The 19,134-nt window shown below is 37.9% G+C and overlaps 1 protein-coding gene and 1 long non-coding RNA gene across 2 annotated transcripts; one reads left to right on the top strand and one right to left on the bottom strand.

The window, feature by feature from the left end:
* Window positions 1-2,726: 2,726 nt before the first annotated feature.
* LOC110047677 (uncharacterized) lies at window positions 2,727-3,436 on the bottom strand. The gene is made up of 2 exons (XR_002296525.2): window positions 3,247-3,436; window positions 2,727-2,941 (listed from the first exon to the last, which is right to left on the bottom strand). It is a non-coding gene; the product is annotated as an uncharacterized LOC110047677 (long non-coding RNA).
* A 4,226-nt stretch (window positions 3,437-7,662) lies between these two features.
* Window positions 7,663-18,540, top strand: LOC110047612 (uncharacterized). The gene is made up of 5 exons (XM_020753360.2): window positions 7,663-7,935; window positions 13,101-13,221; window positions 14,633-14,786; window positions 15,074-15,212; window positions 16,989-18,540. The coding sequence occupies exons 1-5, from the start codon at window positions 7,687-7,689 to the stop codon at window positions 17,082-17,084; spliced, it is 759 nt and encodes a 252-aa protein (XP_020609019.2). The 5' UTR covers window positions 7,663-7,686; the 3' UTR covers window positions 17,085-18,540.
* Window positions 18,541-19,134: the final 594 nt, after the last annotated feature.

Below are 19,134 nucleotides of genomic sequence, written 5' to 3'. Positions count from 1 at the left end.
GTGTTCTTTTATCATGTTATTTTATTTTACCGTATGCTTATCTTCAATTTACACCATCTATTACTTTTGCGTATTTCCGGTATTACGTAAATATCGGCTACATAAAAACGCGCACCAATGTAAAATCTTCCATTGTACCTGAAGAAGGCTGGTTTGGCCAGCCGAAATATAGTACACCTTCAAAAAATCATTCTACGTTGTGTCGGTTTTTGCTTTTGTATTCTTCATTTTATATGTAAAGCCGATTAGATCACTATTGATCCAACGCATACCAGCAGGATCATCGTTCCGGTTGCTTGCTTAAACATTTTATGTCCACTTGAGTATGCGCGCCACACTGGGAAAACGGAGCATTTTTTGGTAATTATTATATAACTGAGAAATTTACTTCATTGTGATTGGCTGAGAGCAGGTAAATTTATCGTTAATTTTTAATTTACACTGCAGTGCAATCAGTCATATAATAAATGAGTTATCGTATGAAAGCTCGAGCAATTAAGGATTTGCATTACGAGTGATCAGTTTGAAAATTCATACAACGGTGAAGACACTACATCTACATTTATTTAGTTGATAAAGTCCCGCAAGACATCACATCAACTGTACCAAACATATATGCACATATGCATACGCTAGACAAAAAGGATAATTAAAAAATAATTCTTAAGTACAATTTACTTAACTCATTTCACGTGCTTTCCTAAATTTAACTTAAAATCAGATAATGACTTGCAATTTACTAAGTCAGCGGGCAGTAAGTTCCACTCCGTTATTGATCTAGGAAAAAAAGAAAACTTAAAAACGTCCTTAGATACTTTTGGCATCCTATACTTAAAAGCATGGCTGTTGCGTGTTCTTTTTTCACTGTTTAGTATTAAGTGTTCTTCTGTGGTTATGTCCATTAAGTTATGACTAAGTTTGTACATTAGAGTCAGTCTGTTTTTCTTTCGTCTTGTTTCTAATGTGTCCCATTTCAAGTCAGATAGCATGTCTGTCACGCTTGCTGCGTTGTTGAAGTTTTGAAGGCAAAAACGAGCAGCTTTCCTTTGAACTCTCTCCAGGGTTGAAATATCTTTTTTGTAATGTGGGTCCCACGAGGCACTTGCGTACTCCAATTTGGGTCGGACGATGCTGGTGTAGGCCGTTTCGCGTACTTTCCTGGGGCAGTTCCAGAGATTTCTCTTCATCACCCCCAAGGATCGACTCGCCTTGCTTGATATAGATGAGATATGGTCAGACCACCTTAATTTACTGTTAACGGCAATTCCTAGGTAAGATGCAGAATCTACTTGTTCAAGTTTGGACCCACAGAACAAATATGACCGTTGGGGAGGACATTGCTTATTTGAAATACAGATGATGTTGCATTTAGAAGGGTTAAATTGCATCTGCCACTTATGTTGCCAGGTTTCTAGTTTATTGAGGTCGTCTTGGAGATTTTCGCAATCTGAGTCTTCAACCACCACTCCGTACAAAAGGGTGTCATCGGCAAACAGCTTAACTGTAGAGGTTAGACCATTTGGCAAGTCGTTGATGTATGTTAGGAACAACAGCGGGCCTAGTACTGATCCTTGTGGTACACCCGAAGTCACTGGGGAGGAGGTAGATGTTGCACCCTCACAGATGACAGTTTGAACCCTCTTAGTGAGAAAGGATTCCATCCAGGATAAGAGGTTACCATGGATACCATGACGCTCCAGCTTCATTAGTAAGCGTTGATGTGGGACTTTATCGAAGGCTTTCGAAAAATCTAACACAGCAGCATGAATAGATTTGTTTTGTTGTAGAGAACTTGCAATGTCATGAATAGTAAGTATCAGTTGGAGTTCTGTAGATCTTTTTGATCTAAAGCCATGCTGACAATCTGTTAGTATGTTATAATGTTCAAAATGTTTCATCACATGGCTATGTACAATGTGTTCGAGGATTTTCGATGCTATGCAGGTTAGAGATATGGGTCACTTTTCGTGTCTGCTTTGGGCAAGCGTACAGGTAGGGCCCCGATTTTCCATACTTTGCAAAACTTGATATCTAATGCATACAAACATTGTATAGAATAGAATAGGCTAAAAGAAAACCTTTTTTGCTCAGAGAATGAAAGAAAATGTATAGAGAGCTATTCTTTGATTGACAAGGATAAGAAACTGGGCGAGGATCTTTAAAAAACGGCACTTTTTGCCCAGACTGAAGGGTGGGTCTAGATCGCATATCAAGGAAAATAAATAGGTCCTTTCACCGTACATGGAAAACAAAATAGCCATTTCACCTATCATGAAAAAAAGAGACATTTTTGTTAGATTTTGAAAGTCAATGGTCCAAAGAAGACCTTTGTTCGACATCCTCGCCACTTTCCCCGCCTTTTCAGTCCACAATAAGCAAGAAGAAAACCGTGTTCCGATGAACGCTAGTGCAGGAGGATCGAACGAATTGCCTTTCACGACTATACAAGAATTTTACGTCATGACAGGTGTCTAAAAAATTAGACAACTTGGTCAAAAAAGGGATCCCTACGACTTAAACATTTCTTTTTTTCACAGCCTGAACGATTCTGAAAATCATGGTTCGCGGCTACTAACGAAATCATAATTTACTAGAAAACATTGACAACTGTAGCCGTTTCACTTTTCACGGGCAAAAATAAGGCTGTTCACGATATCAAAAGACCCTTAATCACCCTCCAGACTGACGTTGTACGCCGCCACAATTTATATAAAACACAAAACAACCACAGGTTTAATCCTTTAATTTCTTAATCACGGTAATCCTCCATAACATAGTAAGGTTCCTGTCCTATTTTGACTGAATGATCTTCGTGTAGTATTAGCGCAGTCACTCTTTCACGTATACATCACTATTTCTTTTCTTCAAAGACTCTCCCCTCCATCCCCCCGCATCCAATACGTCTAGCCATTTCACAAACGCTACTTGCGGCTCTCTCAAACTGTAAACGAAGAAATTCAAAGAAGAAATCAACTTTTTATCGGATTATAAATTAATTACATGTTGACTTATTGTGGAGAAAACGAACCTGGTGTTTCTATGCAAAGACCCTTTCTCATTTTTTCTTGGTTGACTTTCTTTTCCTATTATCTGATTATTGAGTTATTGATCAGTTAGCTTTGTTCAGCGGATTGATTTCAGCTGATTTCTGCCAGTGAAAGCTAAACTAGTCGGCTCAGAGAAAAAGGCCGCAAATCATATTTTCAAACGAATACGATTTTATAAGAAGTTGTTCCAAATCTTTACCTCCAACTTTCTTTTCCCCTCTGGAAAAGGTGTACTCCAGCAATTACTTTCAGCGATTAAAGTTGTGAGAAGAAGAAGAGCGGCAAAAACTACAACAGCTTGGGCCTTCATCCTCCAGCTCAAAGGCAATTGTGGACAGCAGATGCAGAACTTTTTACAAACTGCCTAGCCTTTGCTATCTCTGTTTCATTTTATATTATTGCGGGCGGCAAAATGAAACGAAGTACTTTCTGCCTATACATCACCTCAACACGGGAAAGAACGAATCATTAACAAAGGCCCCTGCCAGGATAAAAGCGTTTCTTTGATATCGGTTTTTGGCGAAAGCACTTTATACTGTTGTAATCTCAAGGGACCGATCCATTTAAAGGGATGATTATGGCAACATGTCCTGAACACCGGCGACAATATTTACAGTGTGATATATTAGTCTTGTCGCAAATTTCTGACATTCGCCTACGAACCTGCCTGTGAAAGACAAAAGAGCATAAAGCGGCAATACTAACGACATGGACACCGTCCATTTTTACACCACCAGCAGAGCCTTCTAACAGCGTCCGTCAATCTTGAACATTTACAGAGCAACTGCTAACAAACTTGACGATACAAGGTTTATCAAGTGTGTTATGGTACGATAACTTTTCAGGTCCAAAACGTACAACAGAGCAAAACAAAGCAACCCTAAACTGGAGTGAAAATTTCTTGATACTGTCAGTTTTTTGCTTGAAAATTCATTAACTCATTAAGAACAATGATTTTGCCTGTGGGCATAAAATAAAGGTACAAGTGTAATTTATAGGCTTTTCCCTTAACTGCTTTCGGTGCGACTGTTCGACTCGGCCTTTCAATTCATTTTTCCTAGTTTGATCATTTAGGTAAAGTGGATAACAGCTTGTAGGACCTCACTATCTCAACCTCGCTTATCTAGAATCTCCCGTTGTCTCCAAAAAAAAACGCCTTTCGCGTGGTTGTACTTTTTACTCATCTACCGGCAAAATAACCCCCCGGTAACTCGTGCAAGGTTATCTGGAACTCCCGCTATCTCAAGCAGTTTGGGTTTTCTTTTGACTTTATTCAACCCTACTAAAGGTTCTAAGAATAAATTATAGGTGCTGTCGTTGAATTTACTGTTAATCCTGCTGTTAATGTGGTATTGAAACAAAAGCAATCACAGTTGGTGCTGTCGTATTGCGCAAAAGACTGCCCAGTGAAATTAGTTTGCTTGTTACAGTTGTATTTCAGTAGTAAAACTTTGCGATTCCTCAGTAACCGTTCAATGAAGTATCTATCTATAATCAAGAGTAATTTACGTTTGCGTAGGCAGGAGGTAAAAATAGGCCAGTTTAATGATATAATGTATTGCATTACTTTCTTTTTAGAAAGGAAAAACCAACCCTTTTATTTTCGAACCCTCGCACTTAATCTCAAACAGGTGATCAGTTTTCTTGGGAGTTTAGGAGAGGGATCTTAGGCTCCTATTGTGTGTCATACCAACATATTTTATTCGAAAAATAGACGTCTAGAATTTGTACTTTAGTAAATGTTTTTTCAAGTTTAAAAGTCTATTGTTATCCCTCAAATTCTCCTGTTTTCCCTCTCTTTCCCACTTTCTTTCTTTACTTCTTTGGTAGGGTTGTTCGGTGCTGTTCTCAGAAACCCTTTTCGAGACCATGGCCAAACTAAAGATTTAAGAGCTGAGGATGGATACCCTGAATATTTTTCAGACCTCTAAAATGTGTACACGACTCTAATGTATGGAATGGCTTCTATTTGCATAAACGGTAAAGTTGAGAAGGAGTTAAAATTCCCCGATTTTCTCCGTAAAAAATTAGTTATGACTCCTGGTTTGGCCTAAACATCATAACCAATTTCATCGGCCAGAATCCGTACGAAAACCATACCCTGTTTCAGTCATTTCAGAGAAATATTGTCAAATTGATATCCTATTTCAGACGTTTGACTCCAGATTGAAGCACCGTCCTACATACATAGTTCATCCGTAAGGGAGTACACCCATCCCCGAATGAACGAGGCAGTTCTTTGATCAGCTTTCGTTTTTTATCTTTTCAGCCGCCAAAAAGATACACTCGAACCTCCCGTGAGCGACCACCTAAAAAATGTCAAGCCTAGGTGGTCGCTTACGAGAGCTTAGACCTTAATGGGTCAAAATTTTTCCTCATTAGAATATGGTAACTGCCGAGACTGCAATGTTTTATTCCTTTTAAAGTCAATTTCAAGAAAAAAAATCCGGTTCTTCCCATTGAGAAATTTCCGTTTCTTGTACTTACAACACCTTATTATCCATTTTTCGCTCTATTATCTGTCAAGTGATCCCTCACGGGAGGTTAAAAAATAAGGAAATTTTCAAACTTTTAGCTCTAAAAGTGGTCGAGGTCGCTTACGAGCGGTGGTCGCTTACAAGAGGTTCCAAATATAGTGATTTGACTTGGAAAATTTTGGTATTTTGGAAAACTGGTTGCTGAGGAGAGGTGGTCGCAACCGGAAGTTCGACTGTAAAACTGTAGACTACGAGCAGTCGGTTTTTAATTTGCTCTTGAAATCCTCCGCGCGACTAGAAAAGTTTAAAAAATTATGCAAATTAGAGAGAGAGAGAGAGAGAGAGAGAGAGAGAGAGAGAGAGAGAGAGAGAGAGAGAGAGAGAGAGAGAGAGAGAGAGAGAGAGAGAGACGGGGCGGGAAAAACCGGCTAAGGAGGTTTCTTTGTTTTCAAACTGCATGAGCAGAACTATCAATGAAGTAGGTGTCAAAGGTTGCAAATCGAGAGATCAAAAATGCCTCCGTAGTCAATGCGTAGTCTCTTCCTCTTTCTTCGTTCCGCGCCCTCGCTTTCTGCTGCTCGATCATTTTTGCTTTGCTTCGCATTCTGTAATCTACTTTGCAAACTTTCAGTTATAAAAATTCTACTTTTAACGAAGCCGATGAGTATTACGAATAGTCCATTACGAACCATGCAAACTTTCGTGCTCATGCTCTTCCTCCAGCAAAACGAATCGCGCCAGAACCTGTTACGCATGCGCACAGCCAATTAACAGTAAAGTAATAAAGTGCTGTTCGGTTGGGCAGCCATATTGCCAGTGAGCAGGCTCCGGCTGGAAGGTGGGCTGTTCACAGCCTCTATTTACGCACGCGAAAGAAAAAGCGAGCGAAGCGAGCGCGAAGCACGCGAGAGTTCGGGGGGTGTGGTTTGCGAGCGAAGCAAGTCTATCTGCGCCTTCTCCGATGGAATAACAATACGAGAAAATATAGGGCTGTGAACAGCCTAGCTGGAAGGGTCTGACCGCGGCTGGAAGGGCCGAAAAGTTCTACAAAATTGTCTCTTTGCCCGCTTTCTCTTCGCCCCATCCTCGTCTGGTGAACCTGTTCACAGACTAGTAGCCCTACAACAGCGACCAACAGCTGTTTCCTCCTTTTAGTATATTTTTGGTATGGAATAGCACCAGGGAGTGCACAGGATTAGAAGAGCACTTAAGTTTAACCCGACTCCCATACAAAGCATAATATGGGGCTTATAGCTGGATTTCAGAGCGGATAGTTGTATTTATCTCCATTTTACAACTAGACAATGGAGTGAAGGTTGTTGGCGTCATTGTGTCAATATTTTATCTCATTGATTAACATACGTCATGAATTCGCGTGGAGAAGGCATCAAGCTGGATACGAATTGACTCCAGACATGTTTGGAGAGCCTATGAGCCGCGGAAACTACTGAAATTTGGGAATCTTTGGATGTAACATTCAAGAAGAAATTGAATCCAAATAATGGGAAACTTTCTGGGTTGTAAAAGCGTTATTGAGCTCATACATACATGTCACACGAAGAGTATTCAATACTGATCGCCCTAAAATTCAATGAGACAGGTAAATGACGTAAGAATAAATCGTGCTATACCCTTTTGATATCTAGAATTGATGTTGTAAACAAAGATTCGCCTAAAACAATAGTTGCTTAATGCTTGAGACCGCAGTACCAATATCTGTGGGACGGTCATTTTAAAATTGCTGTGATCAGGTGTTCTTGCGACATTTATAAAGCTAAAATGACTAGATCGAAACCTGAACTGCTATTCTTCAGAGTATACGTTTTTTTCTTTAAAAAAATGTTAAGAAGCTAATGTTCAAAATTGAGATAGAATTAAATCCCCATGCCCCGTGCATGACTCCTGGTAGCACGAACCCCTAACTGGCTCTTAATTTCTCTCGCAAAAAGCATGTGACAATGATGTAAACTGTAATTTTGTTCTACAAAATTGTCATCGGATCATTCTTTCGATGTCAAGAAAAACGACTGGACTGTTTCGTGTTAAATTAATGTACTTAGAAATTTCCGCCAAAGTAAACAGATAATGATTGGCTCCAATCAATGACGTCACTAAGTGCTTGGGCGCACAGTGACATCGCGCGACAAACTGGTGTCGATTTCATGCATCGCCGACGCTACAAAAACAAAACATTTCTATGCAGTCACGATTTCGAGGTAAAGGAAAGAATCGGCTGCAGCATGGAAATTTTCGAAGCAAAATACGACTACTGCGATGATTGCGGAGAGAGTTTGCTTAGTTTTAGTAAAGGAGATAAATTCTTAATCACTTACAAGGCTGAAGGAGGTTGGTGGGCAGCTCAGAGTTTGTCAAGTAACGAAATCGGATATATCCCTTCATCATTCGTTGAGGTAAAATAGATAACTTTTTGTTTTCTTATTTTGTCTATATCTACACATCTTCTTGAAATGTTAGCGCTTCTCTTCTTACGGAATCCGGTTTATTTGAAGTATAAATTAAAGATAAGCCTTTTGTTGTTTTAGTCTTCTCAGTAGCACAAACATGACCAAACACGAGGAAACAGCGGAGGAAACCACACTAGAATTTAGAAGTATTTTCCTCTTGTTGGATTTCGTTTCCCAATTCGAGGGGGTTTTCTTAGTTTATTTCCTTGGCTGCTTACAATCATACTGTTGACTCTAAAAACACCACAGAGCTACAATCGCGGTTACACAGTCGCTCTGAACAAACGACCCGAGTCTTCTACGGCGAGAAACGAGATTGCCCACAAAGATCTAAAGAACATGAATAAAGGGAAGCTCACGACATCATGAATTTTCTTCCGCCTACATCAGTTCGCTAAATTTTCGACCGCCGTTGTCCTTTTAAACCTCATTTATATGTCTTCATAATTATCAGCAGAAGCATTTGGTCTTCGTTCATTTACGTTTCCTCGTTAAAATTTCGATTAGTGTTTCTTATATTGGCTATGACAGGTAAACCCGAGATCAAGAACGCCAGGCCAGTCCCACTGATTGCCTGGTCGGTAAAATTAAATTTACCAGTCCAGTATCATGTGAGAAAAAATAATCGTAATATTTTGTCATCTGAATAGAAATATTATTGCAAGATTGTCGTAATCGATGATGGTAAAAGATAAGGTTTGTCATGGAAGTCTGGGCGGTTGAGTTGTTAGCAAGCAGTGGGGGTGAAGAAATAGAGTGCGTAATTTGTCCGACTATAACAAGGGTTATTACATGCAGCTGTGAGTCGAGAGGTTCTCACAAGTTCGTCGAACCATAAGGTGCAGGTATTGTCTTTACGCTGGCGTTTGTTGTCCAGCCTTGTTTCATATTGAGCAATAATTGTGGAAGGGATCTCGATATTTGCACAATCATTGTGTACGTGTTTGTATGTGGAGACATATAGGATGCAACAATCGCATTTATAACCAAGTGAATTCTTACCACAGAACTTGACATCATGGGTAGTCTGTAATTTCTTTTAAAGGCTACTACGATTGTTTGTTTTTCGTTGATTACAGCATTGAGAGTCCGAGGAAATTTGAACTGCTAGTGATCTTCGCAATTGAGTGTTCTTCGACTGTGTACTACAATCAATAATAATTTCAGATACTACGTCGGCGGAAAGAGCTGAGTATTGTGCTGATCTTCCAAGAGTTGTATTGGACAACCGGTGAATCTGAACCTCAAAAGACAAAAAAAGTATATTGAAATGTTCGTGTTTGAGAAACGATTACTCCGCAATAGGTCCGCAGTGCATTTAAAAATTGTGACGAAACAGGTATCTCTGCTGCATTTTTAATACACGATGCCATTACTTTCAGCTTTTTATTATCTGCCTCTAGATCTGACATGAAGCTAAACGAGTGGTTCTGAGGAGGCTAAAACATTTGAATACTCTAAGATTTAAGCCTTGTAAATTGAATATTTGTAATCGCAGTAGATACCGCACTTGATCTATCTTTTAGATAGGGAATACCGGCAATCATCCTCTTATTTTTCTTAGTCAAGCGTAGCAGTGGTGACACGCTCCGTTTCCCAGGTGGGTTTTACCCGGGGTTTTTCGCGGTGTCTCTTTGTTTTGGTTTCTGATGACTTGCCTATTTTTGTGTTTTTCTGCCTGAATCAATACGCACGTGTCGCAAATTTGCAAAACAATAAATATATGACGCGTTACCAAATTAGGAATCACTCCCAGTGCTTCTCGCGGGACTTCTTTCAAAGTATGCACATTTCAGGTTGTGTTGCTCAATCGCCGGTTTTGGCAACGCCAGTCGTTCGTAAAGGAAATTCACCAGTGTGATTCCGCTTCAGCAAGGACTCATTCCATATTGCAGTGGTCAGTAGGGCAGCAGCAGTTGCGTTGATTTGTTGTTAAGTGAAGTTAAAAGTTCTGTTGGAAGGACGTCAACAAGTTTGTTTACAGGTGCGTATGATGGCCTCTGATGGCCTACTTTCCTTCATACAAGGAAATGAGCGTCGAAATGAGGGTTTAAGGTTTGCAGTAGCCGCTCAAAAGTGTAATTTCGAATCAAACTAATGGGTTTCATTTGCACAAAATGCTCAGTTAATCTTATGCTTTAGCTTCGCGAGAAATGTCAACATAATCAAAGTGAAAAGAACACGTATCTGACAGTGGGTGTCGTCGCGTCATATTCGTCTGGGAGGATATTACAGAAGCTTTGTTTTTGCTCTGGAAATTTTAACTTTTATAGTTCTTATCACATTTCACCACACCATCTGACCCAGCGAGATTTCTTTGGTAAGCTCTTCCGTTTGAAATTGTGTGTGCTTTAATAATAATTTAACGAACTGTCTTTTTACGAAAGAAACTGTCGTAGTTTCGAAATTTACAGCGCGGGAATTTTGCTTTCGTGTCGACTGAAGTGAAATATCGTGAAGAAATATCTTTCAATGCGCACCTTTTTAAGCTTCTATTTATAATATTGCCGATAGTTTCTTTGTTGTATTAATGTACCATTTGTTGTTTTAAGCTTAATTTCTGTGGTCGCGGTTTTGAAATTCAAATTTTTCAGATAAGTACAATGATGTGACCTGTGTCCTGTGAAAACAATAACATGGATGTTCGAGTATTTGAGCTTAGCTCAAGCCTGTCATATGTTCCAACTAGTTCACACCCAAAATACGGCGATAGGACAACTATGTACATTCTTGTACATGTTAAGATTTGTAAATTGAGGCGCTAAACGCCATTTTGTCGTCTTGTTTTGATTGTGTTTAACGAAAGAGATTCACCATGTTTATCTACCAAGACGTTGCTAATTAGATACGATTCGTCACACAGAGATCCCAACATGGTTTCTGTAATACCCTACCAGCTGTCTGTTTCTCCAGCTGTAGCTAACAGAAACCATTCGTTAGCCACAAGGGTGTGTAATTTGAATCTTTCTCACTCCTGAGATTTAAAGGGTCGTTTTGCATAATTTAAAAATACTCACTGATGAACGTTAACGTAGAGAGAGGTAAACATTGTTTTTATAGTTGTAATATAGGGAAATTAGATAATTTGAGCTATGTGAAGAATCTTGATGGAATTATATACAATTTTTAATGAGGCACTTAGAGGCTGAAGGTCTGAAAAGTGATGTGAAAGTGTACTCTGACTAAATCTTACTTTCAGGTGTTACTGCAAAGTAACAGTATTGTTTAAGGCCTGATCTGTTGTTCACTCCATGACTGTGCTATATTGTCGCAGTCACAGCCATTCAATTAATGGTATAGTATATTTCCCACTGAGTCGAACATAACTTGTCATTTCCAAATATATGTGATTGGACATAAATTATATGAATCTGGACTTTCCTGACTTGTCAATTTATCAGATCAGTCTTAGCTAGTCCTTATTCATATGTGTAGCTGATGTAATTTTTATTGATTCCTTTTTTTAGTTATGCTCTTCATTATCCAGGCTATTTCTTGAGTCCAAAACAGCCTAAATCCTTTGGGTTTGACCTTAACTTGCTTCCTGTGTCTTCAATCTAAATTAAACATAGGTCACTTCTTAATCTCCTGAAAGTGATTGTTCCGATTAGTATGGTCGAAACTCAGATCATCTTACTACCGGCCTATTCAAATTACAACCTCATCCTTATTATTATTACCTCCATTTCCTTTTGTCTTAATTGAACGTTCAGTCAAATCTTGGAGGGCTTTTGGTGGTCATATTAAAAGCAGGGTGAGGCATCTCGACTTGCACAGTAGCTCATACTTAGGCCAGTTAAAAGGATGCTGGGTTTAATAGAGTTGCGCATTTAGTATTCCAAATTTTGGCTGTTGACTTTATATTCCTTGGTATTTTTGGTTAAAAAGGAGCTTAAAGGTGATAAACCAAATGTTGGATGTGTTAGCATATGAAGACCATAATGTTCTTGATTTTGAAACTGTTCAGTTTTTTTTGGCACCAGTCATGTACCATGTGATATTTTGTCTCTGATGTCTAAGTAAATGATGCTCAAGTATGGAGTCGGCTAGTAGATTTTAAAACTTATTGGTCCTGCTGTAGTGACAGAGCTGAACAGATGTCAAACCCTGTAGTGTTGCTTCATTACAATAATTTAAGATCCTTTTAAGCCTGATGTTTCAAATTTGCAAACAACGTTAATTAGAAGTTACCACATGTACATGTAGCTTTAGACGCTCAAATGATACATGTTGCTAATTCTTCTGACATAGTTTGTTATGAAACAAAATGTTTTTGGTTGTAGTTCACAATTTGTGCATTTTTTGCTGCCAGTATCATTTAATGAATTAGTTGTAGTTAATTAGAAACACCACCTTGCACAGAGGGTGGTAGTGTAGCCAGCTACCAGCAAAAATTATCATCAACTTTATGATCTTTCCTGCTCCAACATATAAGGCCACCTACTTGTAAATGTTTTGACTACTCTGTTTTACAGAGCAGAATTTCCTGATTGCTGACTTCTTCAAATATGTCAAAATTGGACAGCATGTCAGAGCTTGATTCGCTACCTTTGGAATAAAACCTCGGAAAGCTGTGGGCAGTCATGAAAATTTGTATACTCAAGTATAAACCATGAGACAAGGTTTTATTATGTAGACATACTCTAAATTGTTAGACATTTGTAATATGGATCCTGTTAGGTAAAACTTCATTGTGCATCACATTTATTATTTAAGAAATAGAAAACATGTACTGTGTTTCTATCGAGTGAGAGAAACACGAGTGGAAGTTTGGGAGAACAAGAAATGCTGTGGGAACATGAGCTGCAGGCGAGTGTTTCCACAGCTTTTTCGAGTTCACAAGTGTTACCATAACTCAATAGAAACACAGAGAACGTGTTTTCTCTTTCTTTTAGAAAACACCACGATGAAAAAAAGGAAAACAACTTGTTAACCTTGATTATCAAAATATAAATTCTCTCTGCTTGCGCTCCCATTGCGCCAACAGCTCATGCTAGTTCTGTGTTTCTATCAAGTTATAGAAACACGATTTTTAACCAATCAGCACACATATTTTCTTAGGACTGTTTTCTAATTAATTTTATAAACAGTTTTCTTGTTTTGTTTTGCAGTGTGTAGCAATAGTTGATCCACTAACCTTAAACCAAATGGATGTGACTTCAAAACCAGAGAAAATAAAAATGGATGCATTATGTGAGCTCACTGCAAAAATTCAACAAAATCCCCATCCAGGTAACAAAGCATGCTTCTACATGTTACTTGGTGGTCTTATGTCACTTGTTACCCTGGGAGACAGAGAAACCCCTCTCTGCGAGCTTAGAGACAAGAGGGAACTTCTGCTCGCAACAATTTGATTTCCCATCCTGCCAGCATGTCATGCAAAATGTTACTCCAAATTTGTAATTTTTTTTGTTTCATTTGTGGGGAATTACTTGAATCATCACTTTTCCAGCCTTGAGTAACTACAGAAACTTTGTAGAGTTCTGTGAAGTACTGAGCGACAAAGAAATGGACAATTCAAACCAAAATTCAAGACCATGCTATCGAGTGTGTGCTCAATGCAAACTGCAAGCTAGCTACAGATAAACAATTTTTGTTATGAAAAACTTAAGCTTAATACCTGGCCTATCAACCCTCAAATCATACTCCTTCAACAGTGAATTACTTGTTAAGGTGAATTAATGTACAGCAATAGTTTTTGGAATTGTGCAAACAGCGAAAGATCAAAGATTGCTAATTATTATTCATCAGACAAAATGTTGCATTTTGATGCATACATGACAAACCCACATCAGTGCAGTGTTGCCATGCCATTTGTAATTTTGTAGCCAATGACAGGGCAGTAGATATTGTCAGCAGTCTCCCAAACAGACAGCATTTTGAATCCATAAGTTATAAACCAGTTAAAACTTGTCAAAATCAGTATTTTGAATGTCTTTTAATTGATTTATTCATCCCTGGTTGTGGAGGTTCCTTCTCATCTCTCACCGAGTAGAAAGGGAAGGGTAGCTCTGTCCTTCCTACAGGGTAGTCACTTGTTGATTAATTAAAAAGTTATTCTCAGATCAAAGTATAAATTAACTAACAGTTAGCTAATGATTTGATTTAGCACCCAGGGTGCTAAATAAATTTACTTTTGTTAGATCAAGGGAGGGTGCTTATTTCTTTTTGAACATGTACATCTGAATTTGATACAATTTTTTAGTGAATAAGAACTGATGTATACTTTGACTCAAAAACTGTAACAATAGGAGCTCTGATGATCATAATGTTCGATATTACATTCAGTTGAGAAAGCAGCCTTCAAAATGGACACGAGACGAGACACCTTTAAAGGTGCTCTAAAGGTATTTGATAACCTTAAGAAAAAGGAAGTCAGTTATATCATCTCTGCTTCAAATTCATTGGGTCAAAATATGCGGTTCAGATATGATATGCCCATTTCCGAGTACATATACTTGCAAATGTCCAGAGGTTCTCAAAACTCATTGTTGCCTTCTGCAAATAGCAATCTCAGCCTACTTCAAATTTTTGTTAGAATCCTACATTCTCATGTAAGCAGAAATTGCACTGATCATTGAGAATGTTTTGTATTCCATAAACATGTTTCTTCCCTAAGACTATAATTATGTAATTTTTTTAGGAAGGAATCATCCAAAATATCCTAAAGAAGATTACCTTGATGTTGGAAAACAAACTCCACCAACAACCCCAGAGCTGAAGAGAATGACAGCTCCTCTCTCTGCCTCCAAGGAACAAGATGAATTACGAAAAGATCTTAAATTTACCCAGCAAAGGTAATCATTTTAACACAATTTGTGCATCCTGAAAAGTGAAGCCTAAATTTTTCAAGTTCGTGATTTGTAATCTGTGTTGATCTTCCCATCCTTAGCTTAACCGTCCTTGTTCCCTTACAGTTTATTCTTATCTCTTTGGTGTTTTTCTATCTTAGTAAACTACTATTTAAAAGGTAATTTTGTATGCAGCCGGTATATCTCAAAATACTGTGACTTGAGTATGGCCAAGTGAAACACTGACCAGAACATATAGAATAAATGTAAATTGATCATGTCGCTTCTTTCAGAGGTATTCAGCTGGGCAGACCAGAACTTGTTAAAACGTGGGAAAAATTTGAACAGAAGAAGTCTGTCAAAGCAGAAAAAGAAAAAAACTGCGACAGTGAACTAGAATCCAGGTTTCGCAGTATTTCTCAGAAACAAGAGGTGAGAATCATTTAGTGCTACTGTTACTCTGTTAATGCTAACCCAGGATTAAAAGCATTAATTTTTTACAAACAATATAAACAGAAATTGAAACCTCTCCGAAAAGTTACAAAACTGAAATCAAAATTCTTGCTTATCCTCAATTAGCTGAATTGGGCTTTGAACAACCTGGCTGTGTAGGAAATCACCTCACATTTCAAGCTTGCTGCTGGTTGTTGCTTACAGGAGGTGCTTTTGTACGAGAGGTCAGACTAGAGGGGTCTCAACCTATAAAAATATTATTGTAGCTATGTTACATGTACATAGTGTACAGAGAGCATCAGTAATAATGTCTTAACCTGGACAGAAGCTGTCACTGCGGCGAGAAACAGAGTAGAATGGAGGAAACAAGTCAATAGCCCTATTCTCCCAGAGGAGAGCTAGGAATTAGTAGTAGTAAGAACAGTATTAATTGTTCCATCATGCTTGCATGGCATCTCATTTTCCAATTTTCACCTATGATGTAATTGTGCACATTTCAAGTAGTTGCTTGCTTAAGGTCTAAAACATTAGAAAATTTGAGTAAAAATGTAAGTCATCAAAGTTGTGACAGCCACTTATTGCCATTATTCCCAGTTGAAATCAGACTCAAAAATGTCTTGAAAGGGTTGCAAGCAAAAACTTGGACCAGTCTCTTGCTTCCATTGTGGAATGCCTGCCAGAATTGGTGAAGAATTTCGAAGTGGATCAAAGCTTGTTTTTAGATGTTTTTCATGAATTCTCCTCTTGCTTAAAAATTTGGTGTCTTCTTCCATGTGTCATGTAGTTTTTCTGGTAAATAATAAATGTTTTTTGAGTTTTGTTTTCCTTTTCAAAAAAGTCAAACAATTTGTTTGATCAGGTCTTTACATGGCTCATTTGTCGAACTGCGAGTTTTAAAAAAGAAACATGTCTGTGAAAGGACAAATTTCCATATATAAATGAAGATGTTTGGAAGTTTGAGGGCTTTCCACATAAGTTGTGAAGAAAAAGCAGAAATTCCTGAGGGGGTTTGTGGGGGTTTGGAATTCTGTAGGCAAGCAGGCTTGAGCATTTTGGAATTTCCAGAGCTAATTAGGAATTTAGTTTAGAATTTAGAACATGCCACCTGTGTCAGGGTATGAATATTTGCCAGAATCACTCAATTCATGCAACAATATGATTCTGTAAATTTTCTTTGTGTACAGTCCATTGCAGATGAACTGTTTAAATGTGTGGTCCAGACCTGCAACCTTTTCAGCTCTTTTTTCATATTGATATGAGAAAAGTAATGGAAAAACAATCATATTTGACCATGCTAGTTTGGTTCAGACATACAAATATTTACCTCTGGTCTTTTCTTTTTTTGGGGGGGGGGGGGTCCTCATCTGTACGCAGTCCTCAGGACCAAAAAAAAAAAAGTTGCTCAATATTTCATCATCTTGACAGCATACTTTTCTAGTAGATCAGCTATAAGTTATAGAGCTTACAAGCTTTTGTGCGTAACTTACTTACCAGTAATCGTACCTGACAGGGTTCATTAAGGTTCTCATCAGGAGGGTAACTGGTTTTCACAGGCAGGCAAAACATTTTCAACTGAACTTCTTTATAAGAACAACTTGCTTTAGATGGTCAAACCAGGGGGTCAAAATCATCTTCACAGCTGGCTAATTTACCTGGTGCCCAGCCTTTAATGAAACCCCTGACCTGAAGAGATTACAAGATGATTATTATTGTGTAGATTTGATCCTATGCTAATGCTCTTGTTCTTTCTTCAAGAATTTGGAAAAACAGAAGGAATCAGAAGCCACAAAGCCAGAGTTTATGAGAGTTAGCCTCAAGAAATCCACTAGAGAGGTTGAAGCTACAAGCTGACCATGAGGCATCGGACCGTGCAGACTATCACCAGATAATATTATGTTTAAGAAAAATTCAGAAGGGTTGCCATGTAAAAAAGGAAGAAGAAAATGAATTTGTTATTTTGTATTGACCAGTTCAAGTTAGATGTTCTTTCCATTATAAAGGTAACAAGATAACCCTTAGGAGAGACGTAAATAATAGTTGTTTAACTTAAACAGAAAAAAATAAAATGTTTTGCTTTGTTTTTCTACGCTGCAGAGATGCCATATTTTCATTAAGAATTTCAACTGATCAAAAACACGGAAAATACATAGTTAAGGGGGTCGATTTAGTCAGTAGCTCACTGATGAATCAGTTACATGTACATTTCTTTAAGCCATACTTGATACCATTCTTGCTTTTGTATATAACGTCTGATGAAAGCGTGCACACATTTCAAAAGCTGTTGAAACACAATGGAATAAATTTGGAATGACGTAAACGTGTGTGACACTGCACCGACCGTTCAATCACAGCACGTGTTGCCAATATAACGTTCATTTTATAGTGTACTTAATACTTAATCTCATCTTTCATTACTAGTATATCATTCTCTTTATAAATATAATACGTATCTCATCGGACTAAAACAAGGGCCACTTTTTGCGACGTTATACTTCTGTAGGCTCACAGGTTATGAGATTTCTTAGCTTTCCCTTGTGTTTCCTTTATTTATTTACGTTATTTTTTATATTTGATTTTTTTTGTTATTGATTTTACTTCTGTAACTTAATATTACAACCTGTAACTCGTTAACGATTATTTTTGTATTTCACTCTTTTACAGAAAGATTATGGTTACTTTTTCTAAGGTATTTAATGATCTTTGTCTAGTTTTCTTGCCTTGTTATTATATATTAGGCTCTTTTTGTTTTTTGTGAATTTGGTTCTGTAAAGTAGTTGAAGTAGTGCAGAATCCTCGTCAATCATGGCTTGTAACCACTATCATTAACACTGAAATACTATCACAATGTCTACATTTTCTCAAGCCGTATTTGGCAAATGCAGATAGACTCTTGATTGAAAGGTGTTATATAACCACACTGATAGACAGAATGAAACACGGAACCTCGATTTTGCCCAAGACTATATTTCGCGCACATTCTATGTTATAGTTTGTAATACTTGGTTTTATGATTTGTTCTTTCCAGACATTTACCCAGTTTGACTGACAAACGAATTTGTTATGTCCTCGTCTGCAACTTTATCCTCAAAGCAAAACTTCTATTTCCAAATTTGGGAGACGTTTAAAACTTCACTAGTGAACTGTTAAGTAACCGTTCAGTACGTTATTCTAGATATACTTCAGAACTTGTAGACCAATTTCAAGATCAATGTTAAATGAAGTAAACTGGCTGTTATTAACGATAGTTAAGTATTCAGAGTCATTATGTTGTTCGTAAACACAAAATTAAATTGCTTTGTAAACAAAAGATTGGTGTTGACGACTTTCAGTACTTTCTTTATTTCTGTCAATCATAGCCATAAAATGTATCCCATTTCCCAAGTAGCAAAATTCGACTTTCATTTTTGTTACCGAGTTGTAAAATTGCCGAGCAATATCCCATTCCTTGTAAAATGTTCGATGAGAAAATAATTTGTTGAAATCTTGTGTTGGTATATAAAAGGAAATGCCGAAAACACGGAAGCAGGAATTAGCGTCCGCAAACGGAAAGGCTGACAAGAAAGGTTAACAAAACTCAATCAACCATGCGCGTCTCGCCGATATTTTCAGTCCCCTGTCCCAGTTAACAATGACATGAAGTTTGGACTTCAGCAGCCGTTAGTAGTTGGCGTGTTTAACACTACCTTAACTAAGACTGCGTGGGAGACTATCACATCCCCAATTGTGGAAGATATGACATCTGAGACTGATGTTCTTGATATTCTGATTGAATTTTTTGTCTCAATTTGTTTCCTTTTTAACTTTAATAACAGTTCATCAGAACGTTGATATACTCCCGGTTTGCGAATGTTTCGCCCAGTCTCAATAACAATCCCTGTCCTAATCCTAATCTCAGGCCCAT

The sequence above is a fragment of the Orbicella faveolata genome, unplaced genomic scaffold (genome assembly GCF_042242905.1).
Source record: "Orbicella faveolata isolate gen_17 unplaced genomic scaffold, um_ofav_v1 contig_35, whole genome shotgun sequence".
In the NCBI taxonomy this organism is placed as follows: Eukaryota; Metazoa; Cnidaria; class Anthozoa; order Scleractinia; family Merulinidae; genus Orbicella; species Orbicella faveolata.
Note: the sequence above shows the minus strand (reverse complement) of the source record. Positions and strands in the feature narration are given on the sequence as shown.